Source organism: Dermacentor silvarum, chromosome 1, assembly GCF_013339745.2.
Source record: "Dermacentor silvarum isolate Dsil-2018 chromosome 1, BIME_Dsil_1.4, whole genome shotgun sequence".
Classification (NCBI taxonomy): domain Eukaryota; kingdom Metazoa; phylum Arthropoda; class Arachnida; order Ixodida; family Ixodidae; genus Dermacentor; species Dermacentor silvarum.
The window spans coordinates 230444124-230465520 of NC_051154.1; the positions used below are offsets into that span (position 1 = coordinate 230444124).

The 21397-nt window shown below is 47.5% G+C and overlaps 1 protein-coding gene across 5 annotated transcripts in view; it reads right to left on the bottom strand.

Moving 5' to 3' along the window:
• LOC119436883 (nuclear pore complex protein Nup214-like) overlaps positions 1 to 21397 on the bottom strand; it is a 253473-nt gene that overhangs the window by 194625 nt on the left and 37451 nt on the right. For all 5 annotated transcript variants that reach the window (XM_037703911.2, XM_049660065.1, XM_049660067.1 and 2 more), the window contains exons 6-8: positions 13506 to 13634; positions 9224 to 9327; positions 4069 to 4166 (exon numbers count right to left, since the gene is read on the bottom strand). In XM_037703911.2, the coding sequence (XP_037559839.1) occupies positions 4069 to 4166; positions 9224 to 9327; positions 13506 to 13634 (331 nt within the window). The remainder of the gene's footprint in view (positions 1 to 4068; positions 4167 to 9223; positions 9328 to 13505; positions 13635 to 21397) is intronic.

Below are 21397 nucleotides of genomic sequence, written 5' to 3' on the forward strand. Positions count from 1 at the left end.
TTTCTCTGAATTTCCTGAAGCCGTCCTCGGGCCTTGGCACTCTGTTTGTATCTAGCCACAATCGCTCTGGCTTTAGCACTGTTGTGCCATAGCACCTGCCATCATCGCCACCCGTCCCTCTGGGTCCTGCCGACTAGTCGCCAACGGGAGGCGGCAACACAATACGGCGCGGGGGGACCTCGGCAACTGCCCCGTCTGTGTCCTGCCGACGTGCAAGCAGCCCCGGCCATCATCGCCACCCGTCCCTCGGGGTCCTGTCGACGAGTCGCCAGGGGGACGCGACGACACAATGCGACGCGAGTGACGTCAGCAACCGTCCCCTCTTCCTCCTGTCGACGAGGAGCCGCCGCCAGGGGGATTTAAGGAGGAACCGGCCCATTGTTAAGCCAGAGAGTCGCTACCGGCCGCCCCGTCGGTCTGGTGCGCTCTTACAAGCTCTTACTGCTTTGACCAGCTATCACCAGCTAAGGGCAGCTATTACCAGCTACTACCTGCTATTCCTGCTATATCTGTACATATTTGTACATATTGTATAAAGCTTTCGTCTCATCTTCGCCTGCTTCAAGACTCCGTCTCTCGTCCCGGACCCCGAGTCGCAATAGCACAGAGCTGCAAAAACCCTGACAGTTCTCTTTTGGCATCACTGACACACAACTGAAGGGTGTCTCCGAAACGCTGCACATCCTTCCAGGACGACCGCGCTACTGCAGAAGTTCCTACCATTATCTGTAACAACGAAGATCGGCACAGTATTGTGGACTGGAAGTTTCCACTCCTCCATGACACCTGCGATAAATAGCTCCAGGTTTCCTGCAGTTTGAGTGTCATCTCCGTGCAAGCCAATGCATGCACGTGTTGCACGAAGTCACTGTCCATGATGTGATAAGTTAAACATAGCTGTCACTTGCCCGCGATGTCCAACCATCAGTTGCGATTGAAAGCGACTCCACTCCGCTTGCAAAAATGTCCCCGAGCTTCTTTTGCACCTTCTCTTTGCTTGATACATAAAGGTCTAGAATAATGGCTCTCGAGAACGTTGTCCGAGACGGCACGGCATAATCCGGCATAGCGAACTTCATCATGTCGAGGAAACCCGGTTCTTCGACAATGTTGTAGGGGTGCATACCACGAGCTATGAAGCAAGCTATCATTTTTGTCATCTGTTGGGCTTTTGGGGCCGACGCTTTCATTTTCGGCTTGAAACTGTCGGCTATGGATGGCTGTTGATCACTTGCCTTGCTTGCACCCTTGAGCTTGGATGGCGTTTCGCGTGCGTCCCGCTTCTCTTGGTAATCCTTGTGCAAGTCCGTGTGCCTCCATAAATGCGTTGCTAGGGTTGTTGTCATACTTGTCAGGGTCTTCAGAACTGCCTTGCATTTAAGACATCGAGCTTCGGTTCCCGATGGAATCCTTACAAAAAAGTTCCAAATCGGATTGCTGGCCGCATGCAAGTCCCCCATGGTGCTCGCTGGAGTGGTCCAAGGCGGCTGGGATTGATCAAATGCCGCCGCGGCAAAGACAGAGTCGCCCACTAAACGCAATCGACCACACCACCACGCCGACGAGATGCGTTTTTGTACACCTTTGTTCCGAGTATAGTTTTGTTTTCCTGGCTTGGTTTGGATTAGATTGGGAAAGTATTACTGAATCCAAAACCGAAACTTCCAAAAATGCCTTCTGCCTGCTGCGTGTGGCTATTCGTTCGAGCCAAATACTTCAAAATTTCCAAATAGCAAAATTCGAATTGAAGCGAATATCGAATCGCGCATTATTCGTTCAACTATTCGAAAATATCGAATATTCGCACAAGCCAACTTTCCAAAGATACATTCATCATCGCGATATATACAGTAGAACCCCGCTGATACGTTTTTCACGGGACCGTAAAAAAAAAACGTAAGAGCCGGGAAACGCAAGAGCCGACTGGACTGGACAAACTTTATTTGGGTCCTGCAGGACGCGCTTAGGGCGTAGTGGGCGTCTCCCACGTAGGGACTGACAGGGAATACCTGGCGGCCCGCAGAAACAGAAAAATTGAGAACAGAGAGTAGTGTCGAACTGCACAAAATATTATTTTAATTCTTACGTGTGAAAAAAAGTCATAGTTTCGCCCGAAAGCCAAAGCATGGACGATTGCGATAGCAAATCAGTAGACAGCTATACAAAGTAAGGATAGTAGTTTTATCGTCCGTATAAACGTGTAAACATTCGCTTATTCACTAAATTAACAAGCATGGTGTCAGCGCCCACAGGCAAACATGAACACATCACACTCGATGTGTGGACACGCGCTGTCAACGCTGGCATGAGGAAGTGCCGCTGCAGCAGCGAGCGAAGTGACGTTCGGGCCGTTGTCTAATGCTTCAACGCAAACTGAGCGCCAAGAAAACAGCACGCACAAAGCTACGAGCTGCAAACGCACCTACACTGCCTAGACTCTGCCCCCAACGCAGATCGCTTACAAGATACGGCCCGCGCGACCGACCGTGTGCCGCCGTGCAGTACACAGTTGATACCAGCACAGAGTACGACGCTGACCGCTATCCCTCCCTCCCCCTCCCCCCTCACTGGTGCCTCGAACACAACGGAAGAAGGCGTGCTTCCTCCCTACTTTTCTTTCTTGCACGCGCGAGATTTAGATGCAGTCGGCTCCCCTCGCACGCTTTCACTCGCACATACAACATACGGTGCGCGGCAACGGCGTTATCGCCCTTGGACTTGACACGGAACATCTATGCACCAAAACCAATTTTAGATAGCAAATACGGATCTCAATGGCCATACTTTTGCTGGCGGAAACCGAAAATACAGTTAAACCTGGATATAACGAAATTGACAAATTCCCGAAAAACTTCGTTATAAGTAGGATTTCGTTAACGCAGGTTCGGCACAAAAATTCGAAAAATAAATGTTTGCCATATTTACTCGATTCTAACGGGCCCTCAATTGTAACGCGCACCCATTTTCCGTTTTCGACGAAGCACTCATCCTTGGAATGTCACACCAAGTACCGGATGCGTGGACGCGTGTCATTTCGCACAAGCGCGAGGCATCGGAAACGAAGAGCGAGCGTCACGATGGTGTCGTAGCGTCGTATAGCGTTACAGTAGAACCTCGCTGTTACGTTCCGGGGGCTGCGTTTTCCCGGCTGTTACATCGTTTTCGACCGGTCCTGGCACAGCTCCCATAGAACTCAATGCATTGGTAACCCCGCTGTTGCGTCGCAACTGTGGGACCGTTCCCGCATCATACGTTGCGAACTGCCACCCCGTGCCGGCCCGAGCGGCCATTTTGACTTTTCATGTTGCTTGGCTTGGTGGCTTGACGATGGCATTGGCCGCCCAAAGTGCCGGCGGCGACAACGGCGGTGCCGGTAGGTGGCAAAGTTTCAGCACTGATGATAAGATAGCAAGCTTGGCACTGTGCCAAGAATGAAGTCGCTCGTCGACGCCAACACCTGTTGCACTACATTGGCCACAGATAACAAATACACAGAAGCGGTATTATCGAGCAATCACGTTAGATACTGCTATCACGAGACTTTGCCTCATACTTGTCGAAGTATGCGGCCAACAGCGTTTACGGCACTGTGTGCAGATAAAGAGCTTGACACAGCGCCAGAAATGCTGGCGGCCGATTACGTCGACGCATTCGGTGCTGAGTGGCGCAAAATGTTGCTAAAGTGATAGCATCTCTGAAAGTTATTGACCAAGAATACCACTCTAAATTTAGTCAAGCACAAAATGAAGCAACAGCAACCTTACGCTGCATGTGACCCCTCTGACGGTAGGCTGTTGCCAAGGCCGCGAACACTGTTTTGGTTTTGTATCCAATTCCAACGCGCAGACAATTCATGGACCCATTTTCTCGAAGAGGTGCACATTAGATACGGGTAAATACAGTAAGACAAAACTGAATTTTATTTGAATCATTCCGATTCAATGTTGTAAACAACACTGAGGCGCAGGCACTGCAGACTGGCACAGCTGAACATGCCATCATTTATATTATGATTTGCAAGAAAGTATATCCACATCTGCATTTAGAACAAGCCAAGCAGGTGCTCACCAATCTGGCTGATGGTAAAGCCAAAAGCGTTCCTTTGGGTGCTCCCCCGTCTGCAGGCATGGTTCTCCAAAATCAGTGTAGACAACTGGAGATGTTTTCTGTCCATATAAAAGAAGCATTGTCATGACAAGGAGTAAGAAAATTTTAATCATTGCCTAGAGCATATGTCAAAGCACACCCAATAGAAACTTTCGAGATGAAGTCTCTTTTTCTTCTTTAAAAATTTTTGCTTGCTGAACATTTCTGCAGTTACAAACACTAAAGAACAGACATGTGCATACCTTCGAGACCTTAAATATGAATTTGACTTTCAGAACTTTAATACATGCTTCTGAGGCTTTAATACATGCTTCTCAGGGAGGAGTAATTTGCAAGTGCCACAATTACTGAAGTATGCTGAAGAGAGAAAATAGTAGCAGTGAAGTCACCTCCTACAGACAGGGCGATATATGCGATATAGGAATCGTGCACTGCACTGGAGGTTCCAGAGGTCACGTTCGGCCAATTGTTACCTTCTCCTCTCAAACGGAGGGCCACACAGAGACAGTGTTACACGCCCATACATATATAGCGCCAACACAGCAGTGTGAATAGCTAGCATTAGTGAATTCCGTTGGAAAAGAAAATAAAATTGGCCAATCTGCATCTTCTGTTATTTTGAAATGCAATGTTTTTATCTTTATATTATCAGTGTGATTATAATTTATTAACTATCATTAACTCAATCTAATGCTCTATAAAACACTTATCCGGCCTAAACTGGAATATGTTGCCTCAGTTTGGGATTCTAGTCAGAATAACTTAATTTATTCACTAGAAATGGTGCAGAACAATGCCACAAGGTTCATATTCTCCAATTATAACAGAACAGCCAGCATCACCACAACGAAGTCTAACCTACAGTTAGCAGCCTTAGCATCACGGCGTAAACATTTGTGGCTCTTTCTTTTTCATAAGATATATCATCACCCTGTGTTACGAAACGAGCTTCTTTCCCCACAACATTACATATCATCTCGGCTTGATCACCAACACAAAGTTGGCATTTCATTTCGTAGATCCTACTCCTTCTTACACTCATTCATCCCACAGACATCTGATAAGTGGAATCACCTTCCCATAACTGTTGCCTACATAAGTGATACTAACCGTTTTAAACTTCACGCGACATTTCGCGTTTGAATATTCTTGTTTTCCAGTTGTTCGTAACTATTGTTAGTATGCTTTTCTTACCATGAATTGTGCATTCGTGATTATGTCCCTTATGCATATTGGTTTACGTAAGTACGTTGAATTAAGTAGTTTGAATAATTAGAAATATTATTTATGTACTCTGGTTTGTGATCCGCCAAAATTGTACAATTACACTAGTATATGTAGGTTGTTTTCTGCTGCTGTTATGCTTAATTTATGTTCAACTAATTCCCCACTCCCTTCTGTATAATGCCATTGGCCCTGAGGGTATAATAAATTAACAAATATATTCTGACATTTTTGCGACCCCGTCTGTGTCCGACAAAAATCAGTCGGCGACTACATTTGCTTTTATTGCGATAGCAATTCTATGGACACTCAAAAGCAGATTTCTGCCGTTGGCGTCGCCGTCGCCGTGAGGTTCCGTATGACGTCAATGGAGATGAAATCGTCGCCGCGCGCCGCCGAACGCTGTATGTGCGAGTGAAAGGGCGCGAGGGACGCGCTCTTTCACGGCGAGTGAACGCACGGCGGAGAACAAACGCGCATTCTGCGCCGTGCTTCCTTAAGGGCTGCAGAAGTAGGCGTCTCTTTCCTCCTTTACAATCACCATATATGTAGAGCAAACGCACCTTCTTTCGACGCGCGAGAGGCCGTGGGGGAGGGGGGAGGGAAGGGAGGCGACGTTTAGCTGCGGCACCAAATGCCTATTTATATCAGAGGCTCCGGCAACAGTCACGAACGCCGCAGGCATTTTGAGCGAACGCGGGCAAAACGCCGACGGCGTCGACAACAGTTCTGCGCGTTGCCGGTGCTGCTGCATGTCCAAGTTTATACAGCTGATAAAGCTAATATCATTACTCCGTATAGCTCTCTACAAATTTGCTATCGCAATTGATGCTTCGCCTTTCAGGTGAAACTGCGACAACTTTTTTTGCACATAAACTGAAACGCCAAAGCGCCATCTCGTTAAATGCAGGCAAGCTGGGCATTTTGACGGATGGGAGTAGGCGTAAACATCAGCGGCCTGCACGGTGCAGCCACCTGGTGGCACAGAGCTTAACCAGCCAAACACAGAGTTAATAATGTTGTAGCCAAGTGTAAAACATTTTAAACATTTAACAAGACAGTGTATTCATGATCATGCTGCTGCTTAAAATTTACACCAGCAGCAAAGTAGAATACACTTTGTCACTGCTACATTAGCTCTGTGTGTCTGGTTGAGCTCTGCGCCACCAGGTGGCTGCACCCAGCAGGCCACTCACGTTTGCACCTATGGCCATCTAGGATAACCCCAAGTCCGCCTGCATTTACCGGAATAGCTGACATGCTAAAACTCTATTGTGAATGTAACCCTCCGGCGTGAAGTGATGGCCACAAACGCATAGATCCTGGTGCCGATTGGATACCAACAGCCTGTTGCGCTGCATCCCCTCCACTCATGTTGGCTTGCAGAGGGACATGATGTCGCAGCTTGACATGTCACCAATCACTAGATTTGCAACCCACAACACAACAGGGGCGATTCATGGTCCTCGCGAAAAGAAACCTCGAGACCAACAGTGACCGCGCAGCTCATGTCAACACGGAGTATGCTGTAACACAAGTCGACGACATTTGCTGTATGCCAGTGCTTGAGTGTAGTGATAAATTGTCCTTGTGTATCCTCGTTCTGTTGCTTTTTTTTTATAGAAACAAGATAACCAACAATCCAACTACAGTGGAACCCTGATTCTACGACTTTGAGGGGACCACGCAAAACTGTCGTATAATCTGGCCATCGTATAATTGAAAAACTAAGCATATAGACATTAGCGTACAGTATTGCTCAAAAAACGGATACAGACTGCCTGAATAAGCTCACGGCACGAACCTGCAATGCTCCAAGGAAGGTAGATTAAATTATAAAAAAACTTGATGGTAACGTGAGTTTTTTTCATAATTTTAGTTGCTTGAACTCGACAATCGTGTTATGTTCGAATAACAGCAAAATTCACCATTTTAAAACAAATATTCTAAATCCCGCAATTGTTACCGTTACGTTGGCAATGTGCAACTTTAAGGCTCGACCCAATCCATAGAAAAGTCGACCGAAGTCAGAAGTTGTTTTTGGGCGGAATCGATGCCGTTTTCGCTGTCCGTGTGAGGCTACAATACCCTACGGCCTTTTGCAGTTTGACTCTGTTCATTCGCGACGTTATGGCGACGCAGCGCATTCATGACGGCCGCTTCGAGAGACGAGCAACTTTGATGGCTGAGGAGCTTGGAAAGTCCGCCGCAGCTCGGTGTCTCGACGTCAACGATTTGCGAATGGTGGTACCAGCAGCAGGCCCTCTTTAAATGCGACGCCAGTCGGAAAGGCTCAATGAAACTTGAAGTGGCCTGTACTGACCCCGAATGAACTGGCTGTGCAGTCTTTAAAGAAGTACTTCAATCTCAAACAAGCTCAACGGCACGGAGAATGACTTGATTCTCGGGCGACCACTTTTGGAGCCGAGCCTCACTTTCGCGAGGTTCAGCTCGTCCCGGCACCGAACCACTCGAAATATACGTCCGACAGCACTCTTGGCATGGTTGTGAGCTCAGGCCAGCACCAGAAACACTTATCGGGAACGCTTTCAGTGCAGAGTCGCACGGAATTTCGCGAAAGTGAATGATCGCCCAAGAATACCGACCAAGGAAAGCTCCGTCTCCTCTTCAGACGACGATAATGAGTGAAGAGAACTAGTTTCAGAATTGCAATTCCGAATAAAGGTACCATTTTTTTTTTTCCGTTCCTCTCAAGTTACATTCGCGGTTTTATTTTTATTTTGCGCGATTGCGGTGTCAAAAGTGGTCCCTCGCGCTAATCACGGTCGCGTTACATTTGGGTAAATACGGTATTCCACACCCGTTTTCAGCCGACTGCAGTGTACTCACGTGCCAGCCTGCGTCTACTTACGACGAGTTTGTTTATAGGGTTTTCTTTCTTGGACGGTACCAGCGAGGCGGCGTACAAGGTGGGGTCGGCACAAAATTCCGTTGTATAATTGAGGTTTTTAATACATTATTTCTATGGTGCTTTTGCCGGGACCAAACCAATTCGTCATAAAATGACGGTTGCCGCATGACCGGGGGACGTACAATCAAGGATCCACTGTATTACGAACAACATTTGTTCACCATAAAGTTGCAAAAATTACTGATGCCGCAACCTCGGTAGCCAATCAGATAGCTCGCCCAACTGACATCATGCGCACCCAGCTACGTAGATTGTAACGGGGTGGCTCAAAACTCGGGGTAGCAGCGTCGCTGCGATCAGTAGCAATGCAGATTTTTAAAACCTTATAATTACACGCTTTACGCAGAGCACTTAAATGAGTCACTCAATGATCAGAAGGGCATCCTTGAAGATCAGTTGACAAAAGGTCTCAGCATCCGAAATTTCAGACATGCTTAAGCATTGGCTCTCTGGGGCTGGCGGTTCCCCGAAGTCGTCCGAATTATCAGGCGTCTCCGAAATCGATCGTTTACTAATTTTGACCCCCTGGGGTTCTTCAACGACCACCTAAATCTAAGTACACCAGATTTTTTGCATTTGGCCTCATGAAAATGTTGCCACCATGGTCAGGATTGAACCTGCAACCTTGTGCATATCACAAGCAATGCCATAGCTACCAAATCACCACACCGGGTTAATCAACATTGATTCCAAACGTAGCTTGCTTTTTAAAACAGAAAACATCACGGTCATTAACAAAAATAAAAATTTTTTTAAATAAAGAAAACCATAGAGGAAAAGAAAAAGAGCATGCTCAACTGTGCTCAGAGACGCCAATGGCAGCTTTAAAAACCAACCATAAAGTCCCCAAGCCAAAGTGAAGCTAATTAATCCTGTTTGCATTACCATTTTTAGATTTTTACATTGCATTAATAGGGTTGTTACGAAAAGACAAAAAGGTTCATTAAAATTGTCACTCACCGTGAATGCAACAATCACAAGGTTTGCCTGGGAATCTGTTGTGCGGGTTGCCGGACCATAAACAACAGCAAAGACAGTAGGGGCCAACCAACACACGCTTAGAACTGAAAAAAGAGTAATAAATAAGATAGAAATAAGTTCATAACAATAAAAAGTATCCTAATGCATCTGTCTGACATGTACCATTTTTAGAGCTACTTTGAAAACATGCAACATAAGCTCCACCGTAACCATGAATTATCAGTGGTGCCACTGGCGAACTGAGATTTGGAGCAATTTTTGGAGCAGCAAACTCTTAAATTTGGAGCCGTTTGGAGCATCCAGATACAGATTTTGGTGCACTTTGGCGCTAATAAATTCCAGCTGCTGGACATGTCCTAAGCAATTTCAAACACTTAAAATTGAGAAGCATTATTCCAGAAAGTAGTTCCTTGCTGTAAAACAATGTTGCTCTGCCTCTAAATACATGAGTTTCCCTTTAATTTAAATGAAGACAACAAACCGGTTCACACAGTGTGCTGTAATTAGTTTATTTCAAGTTGAGTGAAGCTGCTCAGATGTCTTTACATCGTACAATTTTTTCATTCACAGCTGACACTTTGTTATGTTTTCAGCAAGGCTCTAGCATCAGTCCGGAACACCTGGCCAGACTCAATGGCATCAATGCTTTTCTGAGCCAAGCCAGCCTTGATGAGCCCCTCGTAACGCTCAGTCATTGCTTCAGACGACACCAAGTACTTTTCAACGGTCTGTTTTTCCTCGTAAAGCTGAAGCCTCTGTTCAGCAACTGGCCGATTCACAACTGGGGTCGACCGACTATTTCGACTCCAGCAATTCAAACAAGCTCAATTATTCAGACTACTTTGAGGCACCATCACTGGCCCATAAATTTAAAGTATAAGCACGACCGAAATTTCGGACACCTTAAGGTTCTATATAATTCGAACTCCGCATGCACGACTCCGCGCTAATTTGACCACCGAGTTGAGCGGAAATAGCAATATTTTGGCGTTGATACGTCGCTGGCATCGCCGCAGCAAGGTGGTCGGCCATGTTGCCGACACCTCCTGTAAACCAAAACTAGCGAAGCCTAACTAATCCAGCACCGACCGCACCCAAACCGTCGGGCAAGCGAACTCCGGCAAGCCATTCGGGAGTGCATTTGGGTTGGCTCCGCGCGTCCAGCGTTTATTCATTGACGGGTTAACTAGCGACATGGTCACGGCGACTTAAGTTGTTTAAGCGGCGCCGACTACACCCTCGATGTCTCCACCGACGAGACAGTGACTGTTCCAAAAAAGAATGTCGCAGTTTCGCCCGAAAGGCAAAGCATCAATTGCAATAGCAAATTAGTAGAGAGCTATACGGAGTAGGTATAGGGAGTTTCATCAGCTGCATAAACTTGGACACATTCGTTTACTAAATGAATTACCAAGCGTGGTGTCAGCGTGTACAAGCAAACATGAATAGATCACACTCGATGACCGCAGACCACTACTGTCAAAACGCTGGTGTGAAGAAGCGCAGCCGTCGCAGCGAGCGAAGGTTCGTGCGGTCTATTGCTTCAACGGAAACTGAGCGGCGAAAGCACAGCACATACAAAGGACAGAGCCGTCTGGAGATGGCTTTCAAGATACGGTGGGTGCGCGTGACAGCCTGCACCGGCGCAATGAACGCAGTTGTTAGAATAGTAGAAGTCGCCTCCCCCCCCCTCCCTCCCTCCCGCACTGCCTTCCCGCTTTCCTCCTTTCGCGTGGGAAATTGCGTCACCAGTTCCCCTTGCGCCCGGTTGCAAGATACGCATTTGTTCACTAATTTTGTTGCCGCAGCACAGCGTCGCCCGCCTCCCTCCCTCCGGTTCACCGGTTATCCATCCTACGCATTACATGGCCTGCCCAGCTCCATTTCTTCCGCTTAATGTCAACTAGAATATCGGCTATCCCCGTTCGTTCTCTGATCCACACCGCTCTCAGATCCACACCGCTCTCAGATGGTGGTGGCGTGGAGCAGAGGTAGAATACCCGGCCTCAAATCTGAAGGTCGTAAGTTCGAATCCTGCTCTAGTCCACTACATTTTCAGGCATGGAGTGGTGCCTGACACCAGCAAGAAAAAAAAATAGATTGCCGAGAGCTAGTGGGGCTATACTAGTTCAGGTGCAACCAAACTAGAAAGGCTTATTACGCTTCATCAAAGTCACTCCCTCACCAGAACAGGAATTGGCCTCCCTGGTGCAGTATTCGGCCACTACCTCCCTCATGACTCCGACAATTAGCTCGATTCTATATGCGGCCCCCTATCATCCACCTTTCTTTGACGGCTGATACCATATAATGCAGGCGGAGCGCCACTCTTATACCACTGACGAAGCACAAGGAGTGACAGCGGAATAGGCATCACTACAAAATTGCGGCCCTATTGCCAAAAGTTGAAGATTCAGTGAATGCATCAATTGTACTTTCGTCTTTTTGTGGCGACAGCATAACAATGGTAGAGATACGGACTGACCAGATCGTAGGCAAGCGTACGTGCGTGCAGGACCGCGTTCTTTGGCTTTATTTTTGGACAATCCCTTTCCAGGATACTTTCCCGACATTTCACACGACTGGCACTGCATGGACACATCGACAGATGATAGCATTCCTGGCCCACTACCAAGTATGCCAACGCTGACGCTAGTGACACGAAATCCCGCGAAAGTGAACGTATCCACAAAAGTGGTCAACCGAGAATAATGCATTTTTTAGCCACTGGCGGAATACAGTTACTTTCTGGTGAATTTGGATATTTCCGAGTGCCAATTATTTAGACATTAACGCCAAATTTATTTTTAATTTTTTATAAAATTTATTTTTTATAAAAATTTAGGCCCATCGAGCCCGAATTATCGGTCGCCGTTCGATTTATGAAGCCGCGTTAGTTGCCCGTACTACGAACATCTGCGGGCCACTGTGGCCACACACGTAATGCGCAGGCGCCTAATTTTGGCGCACTTCGGCACAAAACCGTGTATTTTTATCAGGATGGCGCAGGAAATCTCGTATGGTGCAATCTGGCGCATTTGGCACAGGAGTAGGAGCACTGAATTATGGACATCAACAACCAGCACCCATAGAGGTCGCGAGCTATAAAAAGGTGATGTTTTTATAGGAAAGTCCCTTTTTTCATGAATAACTTATCGCAAATGCTATTATTATAAAATGTCTACAGGCAAACTCTAGCCCCACACCCCATATTAGCAGTAGTTTTTCGCAGCCGAAAACCCATTCCAAATTGTGTTCAATATTTAAAGTATGCAATCCCATGGGAGCCCATGGAAACTACACTTTCGAGCATGTCGTAACAGCGAGTCTGTAAAGGAAAAAAAGAAAATGGAGAGATGTCCTAAAATTGCTATCTTCATAGCATAGTAAAAAAAATCGAACACGAAAGCACAGATATAGTAAGTCAGCTGGTAAGCTGCACGTTCGGTGAGGCTGTGGCCGAGCTTGATGTAGCAGAGTTTTGCACAGCAATTGCATCACTGATGCTGCAAGCACTAAAATATGAGCTAGAAAATGTGGCAGTTTCCCCCAATCACTGACAGCAATAGCAAAGAATTAGGATATTGCTCGAAGCAAGGCTCATAGATTTATGGGCGGTATAAATTGCAGTGAACATTCACTTACTAACTAAACACGCTTGTTGAACGAATGAAACAGCGAAAACACTGACCAAAAATGAACTGTAGTTTATTTTCTACCATTTAGGCAGTTTATTTTTTGTGAGCAAGGCTTCTGTACGAAAGCCAATGCATCCTGAAAGTTTTTTACCCTATCCTTCTTGGTCGGCATTTTCACTATCTCATTCGTTCAACATGCTTCCTCTCGACCAGATGAGATGTCGAATCATCATTTAAACACACTTGGTGTCACGTGCCCAAACACAAATACGAACAATGAGAAGTGCTGACAGTGGGAAATGCGTACTCGGCCCAAAGTAAACGTTCTGTGCTGCCACTCTCCTTCACTGTTTCAACTGTGCCGTTCCTCTGAAATGCAACACCTAACGTGGCTGCCAACACTGGGCGTGCCGGAAGACAGCATGCATAAAGGCACCAGCTGTCTCAGATCGCACTGAAACTCGCAGCAAATCACGTGACCTCGAACACACAGTGCACAGGCCGCACATCAATTGTCGGAGACAGTAGGACGGAGAAGGCGTGAGTGCGCCTCGAGTGTCCATGTTATTGCTATTACAATAAAAAAAAATTTTTTTTGAAAGGAATGGAGGAGAGAGACACACCTAAGACGCTGTTCTCAGAGACCATAGGAGGTGGAATGTTCTTGGCCTCTTGCATGTTTGGCTTATACTGGGTCAGGCTGCCATCCTTCTTGCCCACCACGAGCTGCTTTCCTTTGGGGCTCCAGCACACTGGGCCACAAGACACAGGAAAAAGAAAAATACTCTCACCAACAGCTTGCACAATGCAAAATTGCATTTATTATTCACCTCCAGTCTTGTAAATATTCAGGGCCGGTGCCAGGATTTTTTTTACTGGGGGGGGGGGGGGGGGGCACCCACAACAAGCGAGTTCTCTCGAGGGGGGGGGGGGGGGGGGCAGGCGGAGAACTTATGCATTGTGTTTTGACTATGTTTACCTCCCTTCCACTTTCCTCTTATTTTATACATGTTCAAATCAATCAATCGGAAGCCCGAGATAAATCTTGTTACATGGCACCTATGCTTCGTTCAGTCGCTAAGACTCCAATAAACATACACGGTGTTCTGCTTAGGTAAGTGCAACGTAATAGATATCCAGGCTGCGCGTTCAAAAGAAGTCAATCATCGCTCAGCCCAACGCTTCTGTGCCTTACAATTTCTCCCATTATTTCTGAACATGTTTCGTATTTTCTTTTGTTTTTAAATTTAACTATCTAGACTTTGTAGTTATTCGGCGTGCTTTCTTTGCGTCATTTAAGAAAGAAAGCACGTGAAAAAAAAAAAAAAGCGAACATTTACGTATGTTCTACGCACTCGTCCGAGAGCACAACAGGGTTGCGATGCGGATACAAATTGCTCGATGTCTAAAATCTTTCAACAACAGCTTGAATGGGCTGAAGGCATTCCAAATACATCAGTGTGAATAAGCCATTCCAGCAATGCAGTAAGATATAAACTAAATATCAGCCCATTTACACAGCAGTGCTCTTGCTAAGAAAATTAAAATTTATGTAGTACATCGTACAGCACATACATAAAAAATAGTATTATGTAATGAAAAAAAACCAGCTACCCAGCAGCAACAAAACATCAGTTAACTAGATCACAATATTAGCCCCGAGAACGACCTACAGGGGCGCTGCGAGCACCGCTCCCAAGGCTTCAGGGGATGGACTTGCGCCTGTTGTCTGCTGCCATTCAGGCGCTGTCCGGGCGCCTTCTGCAGTGTTTGTTTGTTCACTGTCGTTCCCTGTGCTTGTATACTTACGACGGTCATCTCAAATACATTATACGACATCTTCATTTGCGCAAACTTATTCAAAGAGCTTATTTCCTAGATGACAATTTATTTCTCAAGGGCAACGCTGCAGTGCCAGCCGAAGGAGCTCAGAGCAGCCCATTGCGTGTTTTTCATGCGCGGATCTAGACTTTGCAGATTAAGGGGCTAATAAAAAAAGCATAAATAGCACATGACTAATAAAAGCACAAACTCATAAACATAGCATTTAAGAATCCAGTTAGGATACCATTCGTACATATGACTGCTACATTTACCTTGATTTTAAACCATTAAAACATGTTTGCTTATGACGAGTAGCTCCCAATGGTATAATATCTAATTTTTCATTTCTTCAAAGAAATGCTCGGCAGCAACACGATCGAGGACCTGACAGTGCAGTTTAGATTCAACCAGCATCACTTGTTCCTTAACTGCTTCTCAAAATTAGGCCGTTCCTCACCGGTTAAATTCATGTGGCGGTAATTTGAAGTAAAGCTAAATTAGGCTTACAGCTATTTGCAGAATAGGCAAACGAATATACCAATATTTATTCACTGTTCTGTGCTACACGTTCAATTCACTTGTGCAATTTATGCCGCTATTTACTGCCGCTTGTTTCATGAGGAACAGACATCACAAATCTGTTTAGCAAACTGACACAGGCTCCTCGGCCCAAAATTTTTTGGTGAAATATGCCTTTTGGACCGTATGGCTGCAGCTAGAAAGAAGCCGAAGCCTCATTCATTAGCAGTATGAGGCTTATTGAAGTATCATTATTCCCCTGTGGAGGTCAAAAATCAAGTGAATTCATTTGAGGCTTGTGGTGCCTTCTCTATGAGGCGGGTATGTGAGGTTCTCTTTTATGTACTCACGAAGCGAATAGTTCTCAGTTTGTGTAGTTAGGCAACGCAGAATCGAGACATAGTGAGGCAAACAGCATTTGAATTTTTCTCTTCAGCGCAGCCTAAGCTGCGCTGTATAGCCTCGAGTATACCCTTAGGCATTGCAATTGGCGCTTAAAGAACTGCTTCATAGTTTCAATTTGAAGTTGTAGTGAACTGATGGGTTTCGCGAATAATGTGTGCCTCGGCATAACCACAGTAGGTAGATTTAGTTGTGCAAGGACTGTGCCATGATGTCGATAAAGGCAAGCGAGGGTCACTATGACACGTTTTTTCTCGCGTGCAATTGATATGCTCTCGATTTTAACCACGAAACTGTTCTTTCAGGTGATTGCTGTTATGGTATTCGTGAAGTATATACATACTATATGTGACACGACGTCGTGTTAACAGCCATGAGCAATGCGTTTTCTGGGTGCCTATTTCAGAGAAGGAGGGCGCTTCGAACGCACAGCCGGATCAGACGTGCTTCGTCTGGGCTCTGCGTTTTTTTCAGTGTTTCGGTGAATATTCTCACACTGTACTTACGAATCTTGGTGCACAGGACCGTGAACCCCTCTGGAGTGAGTGGACAGTGTCCCTTTTCGACCATTTTTCGGACGTGTTCTTCAATGGACGACTTGTGCTCCGAATCGACGGGTTACGCCTATAGCCGCGTCTAGGCATAGCTTGAGTGCAGCCATGCCAGCTGGCAGTCAGTGGGTAGGCCAACTGCATCATGGACTCGATGAACGCCACTCTACCCATCGCAGGCCCAATTCAGCAATTAGAATGTCTCACGGATTCAACCATGACCTCTCATATGAATGAAATCACTGTGGAACATCGAACGCCAACTCAACGCGGCCGTGAACGCGCCAGGTATTTGAGGTAGACGCAAAGGTGGAGGCGGCCGGCTCGGCGTCCCTGATGGCGACGCCGCTCACGACGACGAGCGGCACATCGATGTGTCGTCATCACGAAGATGACGACACATCGGACTGGAGCCCGGTCAACTACCGCAGATACATGACGCGAAGAATCAAGGGCGAACTGCGATCGGAGAGGGTGAGTAGGCCTCACTTTTTCGTGCTCGTCAGGCCGCTTAGTCAAATGTCTATAGAAGAGGTCCCAAAGTCAACCACTACCCGCCTGATTGGATAAACTGCTCCTACTACCGCTGCAGCTGAACACTCGGCATTTAGGTACATACCTAAAGCCAATGCAGTTGGACTTTCCATTTGGGATCAACAGCACTTAAACAATTTGCTGGCACAGCGCGAGCTTACACTAACGCCGGGAACTTCAGGTGAGGCGCGTAAAATTCCTGTTGAAATAGTGGATGCAACCCAACCTGCTGAAGTCACTAGCAAGGGGGTCGTGAAAATTCGACCGGAGCACACCAAGGAATACATTGCCAATCACATTCGCTGCGAATCTGCTAACATTCTGGGATTTCGAATCATGGGAAAGACAGATGCTTCTGGTCACGTTTGATACGCCACATCCTCCTAGAAGGCTCTCCTTGGACTACGAAATTGTCCCAGTGTACGAGCACCGACCTAGGGCCCTGGCATGCTTCCGGTGTCACCGGCTGGGCCACATGGCCAAGTTCTGCCCCTTGCCGGCGGCATGTCGTCACTGCAGTCGAACGCATAAGGAAGACAGCCAATGTGAAGAGACACCATTCTGCGTTACCAGCCAGGCAGCGGGGCATATTTCTCTGGCCCCCAACTGCCCCACTAGAGCGTGTAAAGTCGCAAGCTCGCCACCTCCCAAGAAATCTCCTGCTACTGAAACAGAACTTGGAGAGCAGGAACCACCACTAGTTAATAGTACAGGCACTCCTCTCAAGACATGGTCACAGGTAATGACTTCGAACAGAGCAAAAAGTAACAGCAAGGTTGAGGATAAGATCGAACACTTTGAGCAAGTCCAAGCAGTCTCGGCAGGCGCCTGGAGCAAGTTCCAACAACAAATGGAAAACTTAATACAGCAGAAATTAGATGCTACACAAAAGCAGATCACATCTTGGATACAAGCCTCCCAAGGACAACACGCACAAGCAGCAATCAACCCACCACAGATCGGAAAAGCTACAAAACCACTTGCTCCAGCACACCCTAAGAAAACTTCTCCAATTCCACCAGAGCACACCTTGCAATCTAAAGCTATGTCGCTGCCAAACACCGAAACGCAGTGTGTGCCCCAGAACTCCTCTGCTTCTGTCGAAAGAAAATCTCTCGTTACAGCGGACCGGCCAATGAACACCATCATGCAACTTCTCGAGAAATTGAACTCCCGTATGGAGGCAATTGAGAGAGCCATCGAACAAGAACAGGTTATCATGCAACACAAAGAGGTCAACGAGCGGGAGCTAGCCCAGCATAAGGCTACTTTAGACGAATGCAAGAGGAATTGGCGGCGAGCCCACAACCGCAGCCGGGATTAATCATGAAACCTCCCAACAAGATACAGTATAGACCACTTATAACGTAACCGCTTATAGTGCAGGACCGGATATAGTACGGTCTTTTCAGACTCCCGTTAATTTTCCCATAGCACTCCATGTATACGCATACCGCTTACAGTGCAGCCGCATGAGACGAAATACCGGTTATAATGCGGCTTCCGCGGGAAAATCTTGCCCAGAAGGGGCTTCTCAACAAGGTGCGCCCACCGATTGGAGAGGAGATCAACGAGGGCGATGCGGAGGAGGAGTACGAGACGTGGAGCACGAGTCCAAGGGCGATAAAATAGTCGACGCGTGCCATATCTGCGAGTGAAAGCGCGCGGGGGACACGCGCTATCACGGAGAGCGAACGTACAGTGGAAAGTAAACGCGACCGTTGCGCGAAGGGCCATGGGGGTATGGGAAGGAGGGAGGAGGGGGCGACGCTGCGCTGCTGCACCAAATGCGTATCTTGCAACCGGGCGCAAGGGGAACTGGCGACGCAATCTCCCACGCGAAAGGAGCAAAGCGGGAAGGCAGCACGGGAGGGAGGGAGGGAGGGAAGGGGGGTGGACGGCTTCTACTCTGCCAACAAATGCATTCGCGCCTGTGCCGGCTGTCAGTATTGTCGCGTGCACCGTACCTTGAAAGCCATCTCCACACGGCTCTGACCTTTGTATGCTCTGTGCTTTCGCCGCTCAGTTTCCGTTGAAGCGATAGACCGCACGAACCTTCGCTCGCTGCAACGGCTGCGTTTCCCCACGCCCGCGTTTTGACAGTGGTTGTCTGCGGTCATCCAGTCTATTCATGTTTGCTTGTGCGCCTTAACACCACGCTTGTTAATTCAGTTAGTAAGCGGTTGTGTCAAGTTTATGCAGCCAATAGAACTACTATCCCTACTCCTTATAGCTCTCTACTAATTTGCTATCACAATTGATGCTTCACCTTTCGGGCGAAACTGAGACATTTTTTTTTATTATTACTTTGTCTGCTTCATGCGAAGATCGTGAGTACTTGGACATTAACCTTTCAACGTTCATAAATTTAAATGGATGCAAAACTCCCAGTCGCACGCTTCCGATTCTCGGATATGCGCGGCTGCTTCGTCTACATGTTTTGCATACGTACAGGGCTTGAAAATCGTTGTTTTGGTTATACTGCAGCACCGCTTATAGTGCAGATATTCACGACTCCGGCGACTTGCATTATAAGCGGTCTACACTGTATGTATTCAGTGGAACTGCAGGAGCATCTCTCAGAATGTCCAAGCGTTAAGGTATCAAGTTGATCAATACAAACCCCTCATCATTCTGCTTCAAGAAACTACGGGCCCAGTTTCATTACATAATTATCAGACCTTCACGCACCCAACAATCACTCACGTTTCCGGAAGGGGCACAGACCTAGTGCTGTTGCAGAAAGGGCAGGCAGCAGTATTAGTTCACAAGTCATGTACTGCAATACTCATGGATACAACGCAAGCTAGCAATCATTACAGGAAGATCGTGGCAGTCAAGCTTGCTTTACCCGGCAAAGGCAAACAGCACTCGTTGGTGGTGGCCTCGGTCTACTACTGACCACGTAGTGGTACCCCATCGCCGAACGAATACGCATGGATTCCGAAGCTGTTGCACGAGGCCAATGGTACTCAGATCATCATAGGGGGTGACTTCAATACCAAACATGGTATCTGGGGATATGCCACCGCCGATTCAAGAGGACGCATCCTGGCTGATGAATTAGAGTCATTGCAGGACAGTTGACAACAAGGACAATTAGGACAGTTGGGCGACAACGAGCCGTGAAGAGGGAACTCGGAACTCGCGCCCAGACGTCAACCGAGTCATACGTGGCATATATTCAGGACGTTCTTGCCCTTTGCCGCAAGGTGGACGAGCGAATGCCGGAAGATGAAAAGGTGAACCATGTGCTGAAGGGCATAGCTGACGATGCCTTTAATCTGCTCGTGTACAAGAACTGCACTAGCATCAACGACATCATAAGTGAATGCAGACGTTTCGAAGAAGCTAAAGGCCGTCGAATTGTCCTATCAGTAGTATACCCATCTTCCAAATACAGCCGCTACATCATCGTGCGGAGACCATTCCGCGCCTCAGCCGACCACGTCCAAAAGCATTGTGCGCATCGTTCGCCGAGAAATAGAGGCCGCATCGCCGGTTAACTCCCAGACATATGCCCCGAACGATTTTCGACCGACGGTTTCCCTAATCCAGTCTGTCGTTCGCGAAGAACTGGCGAACCTTGGTGTTCCCTCCGTTTGCCCCATCAACCGATCCGACGCCTTTACTACTACTGTCCCGGCTCTGCGGAAGCAGTACCTCTCACGGCCCTATCGTAACCCAATGGAATGGCGAACACCAGATGACAGGCCTATTTGCTTTAACTGCCGACGTGTTGGCCATATTTCTCGTCACTGCCGCAACACCTGGACACGCTCATTTCCATCTCCATTCCAACCAGACCATCGCTCACCAGGTAGTCGCCCGCCGCCGGAAGAGCCCACAGAGCCTTACCACCGTGCTGGGACCTCGCCACCTACACGGCCGAGTTGTTCGCCTTCTCCTCGACGGCCTCTGCTTCGCCCAGCTACTCTTCGCCGTTATCCGTCGCCCATGTACCGGCGCTCGTCGGAAAACTGCTGGTGCAGCTCCGAGGGGTGACGCTGCTACATCGACCCGGACTGAAATTCCTCTGCTGACCCTGCCGACGGACAGAAATTTACTTCAGATGTATGTGGATGGTGTCCTTGCAACAGCTTTAATTGATACCGGCGCGCACATCTCTGTCATGAGTAACCATTTTTGTCGACGCCTGACTAAAGTCATCACACCTGCTGTGTCCTGTGTTGTGCGGGTGGCCGACGGCAGAACGCCGGCCGTCGTAGGAATGTGCGCTGCTCGTGTCAGTGTCGCCGGCCGTCAGACCTCTGTTTTCACTATTCTGGAAGGATGTCCCCACGACGTTATTTTGGGTCTTGATTTTCTATCAGGCGCATTTGTCGTTGACTGATTGCTCCGCGGGACTTGTTCAGCTCGATTTGCCCTGCTCTTCTGACCCACCTGAGGAAGTTTCCAGCAGATTGTGTTCAACCAAGCACATTCGTCTTGCCCCCCAAGCTATGACGTGCATCGTTCTTTCGCTCTTGTGTCACAATATGAAAGCTACTTTTACAAGACCTCCAAGACCATCCACACAACACCCAGTACTGCACCGGCAATCTTTGGCTGCTGCCTGCCGGAGTCAAAGTTGTTTTGGCACAGCGTGGTGCGATTTCAGTCACTTTTCCGCTTTCACCTCAAATTGGCACTGAATTTATGGGAGTATCAAAATGGCGCTATTG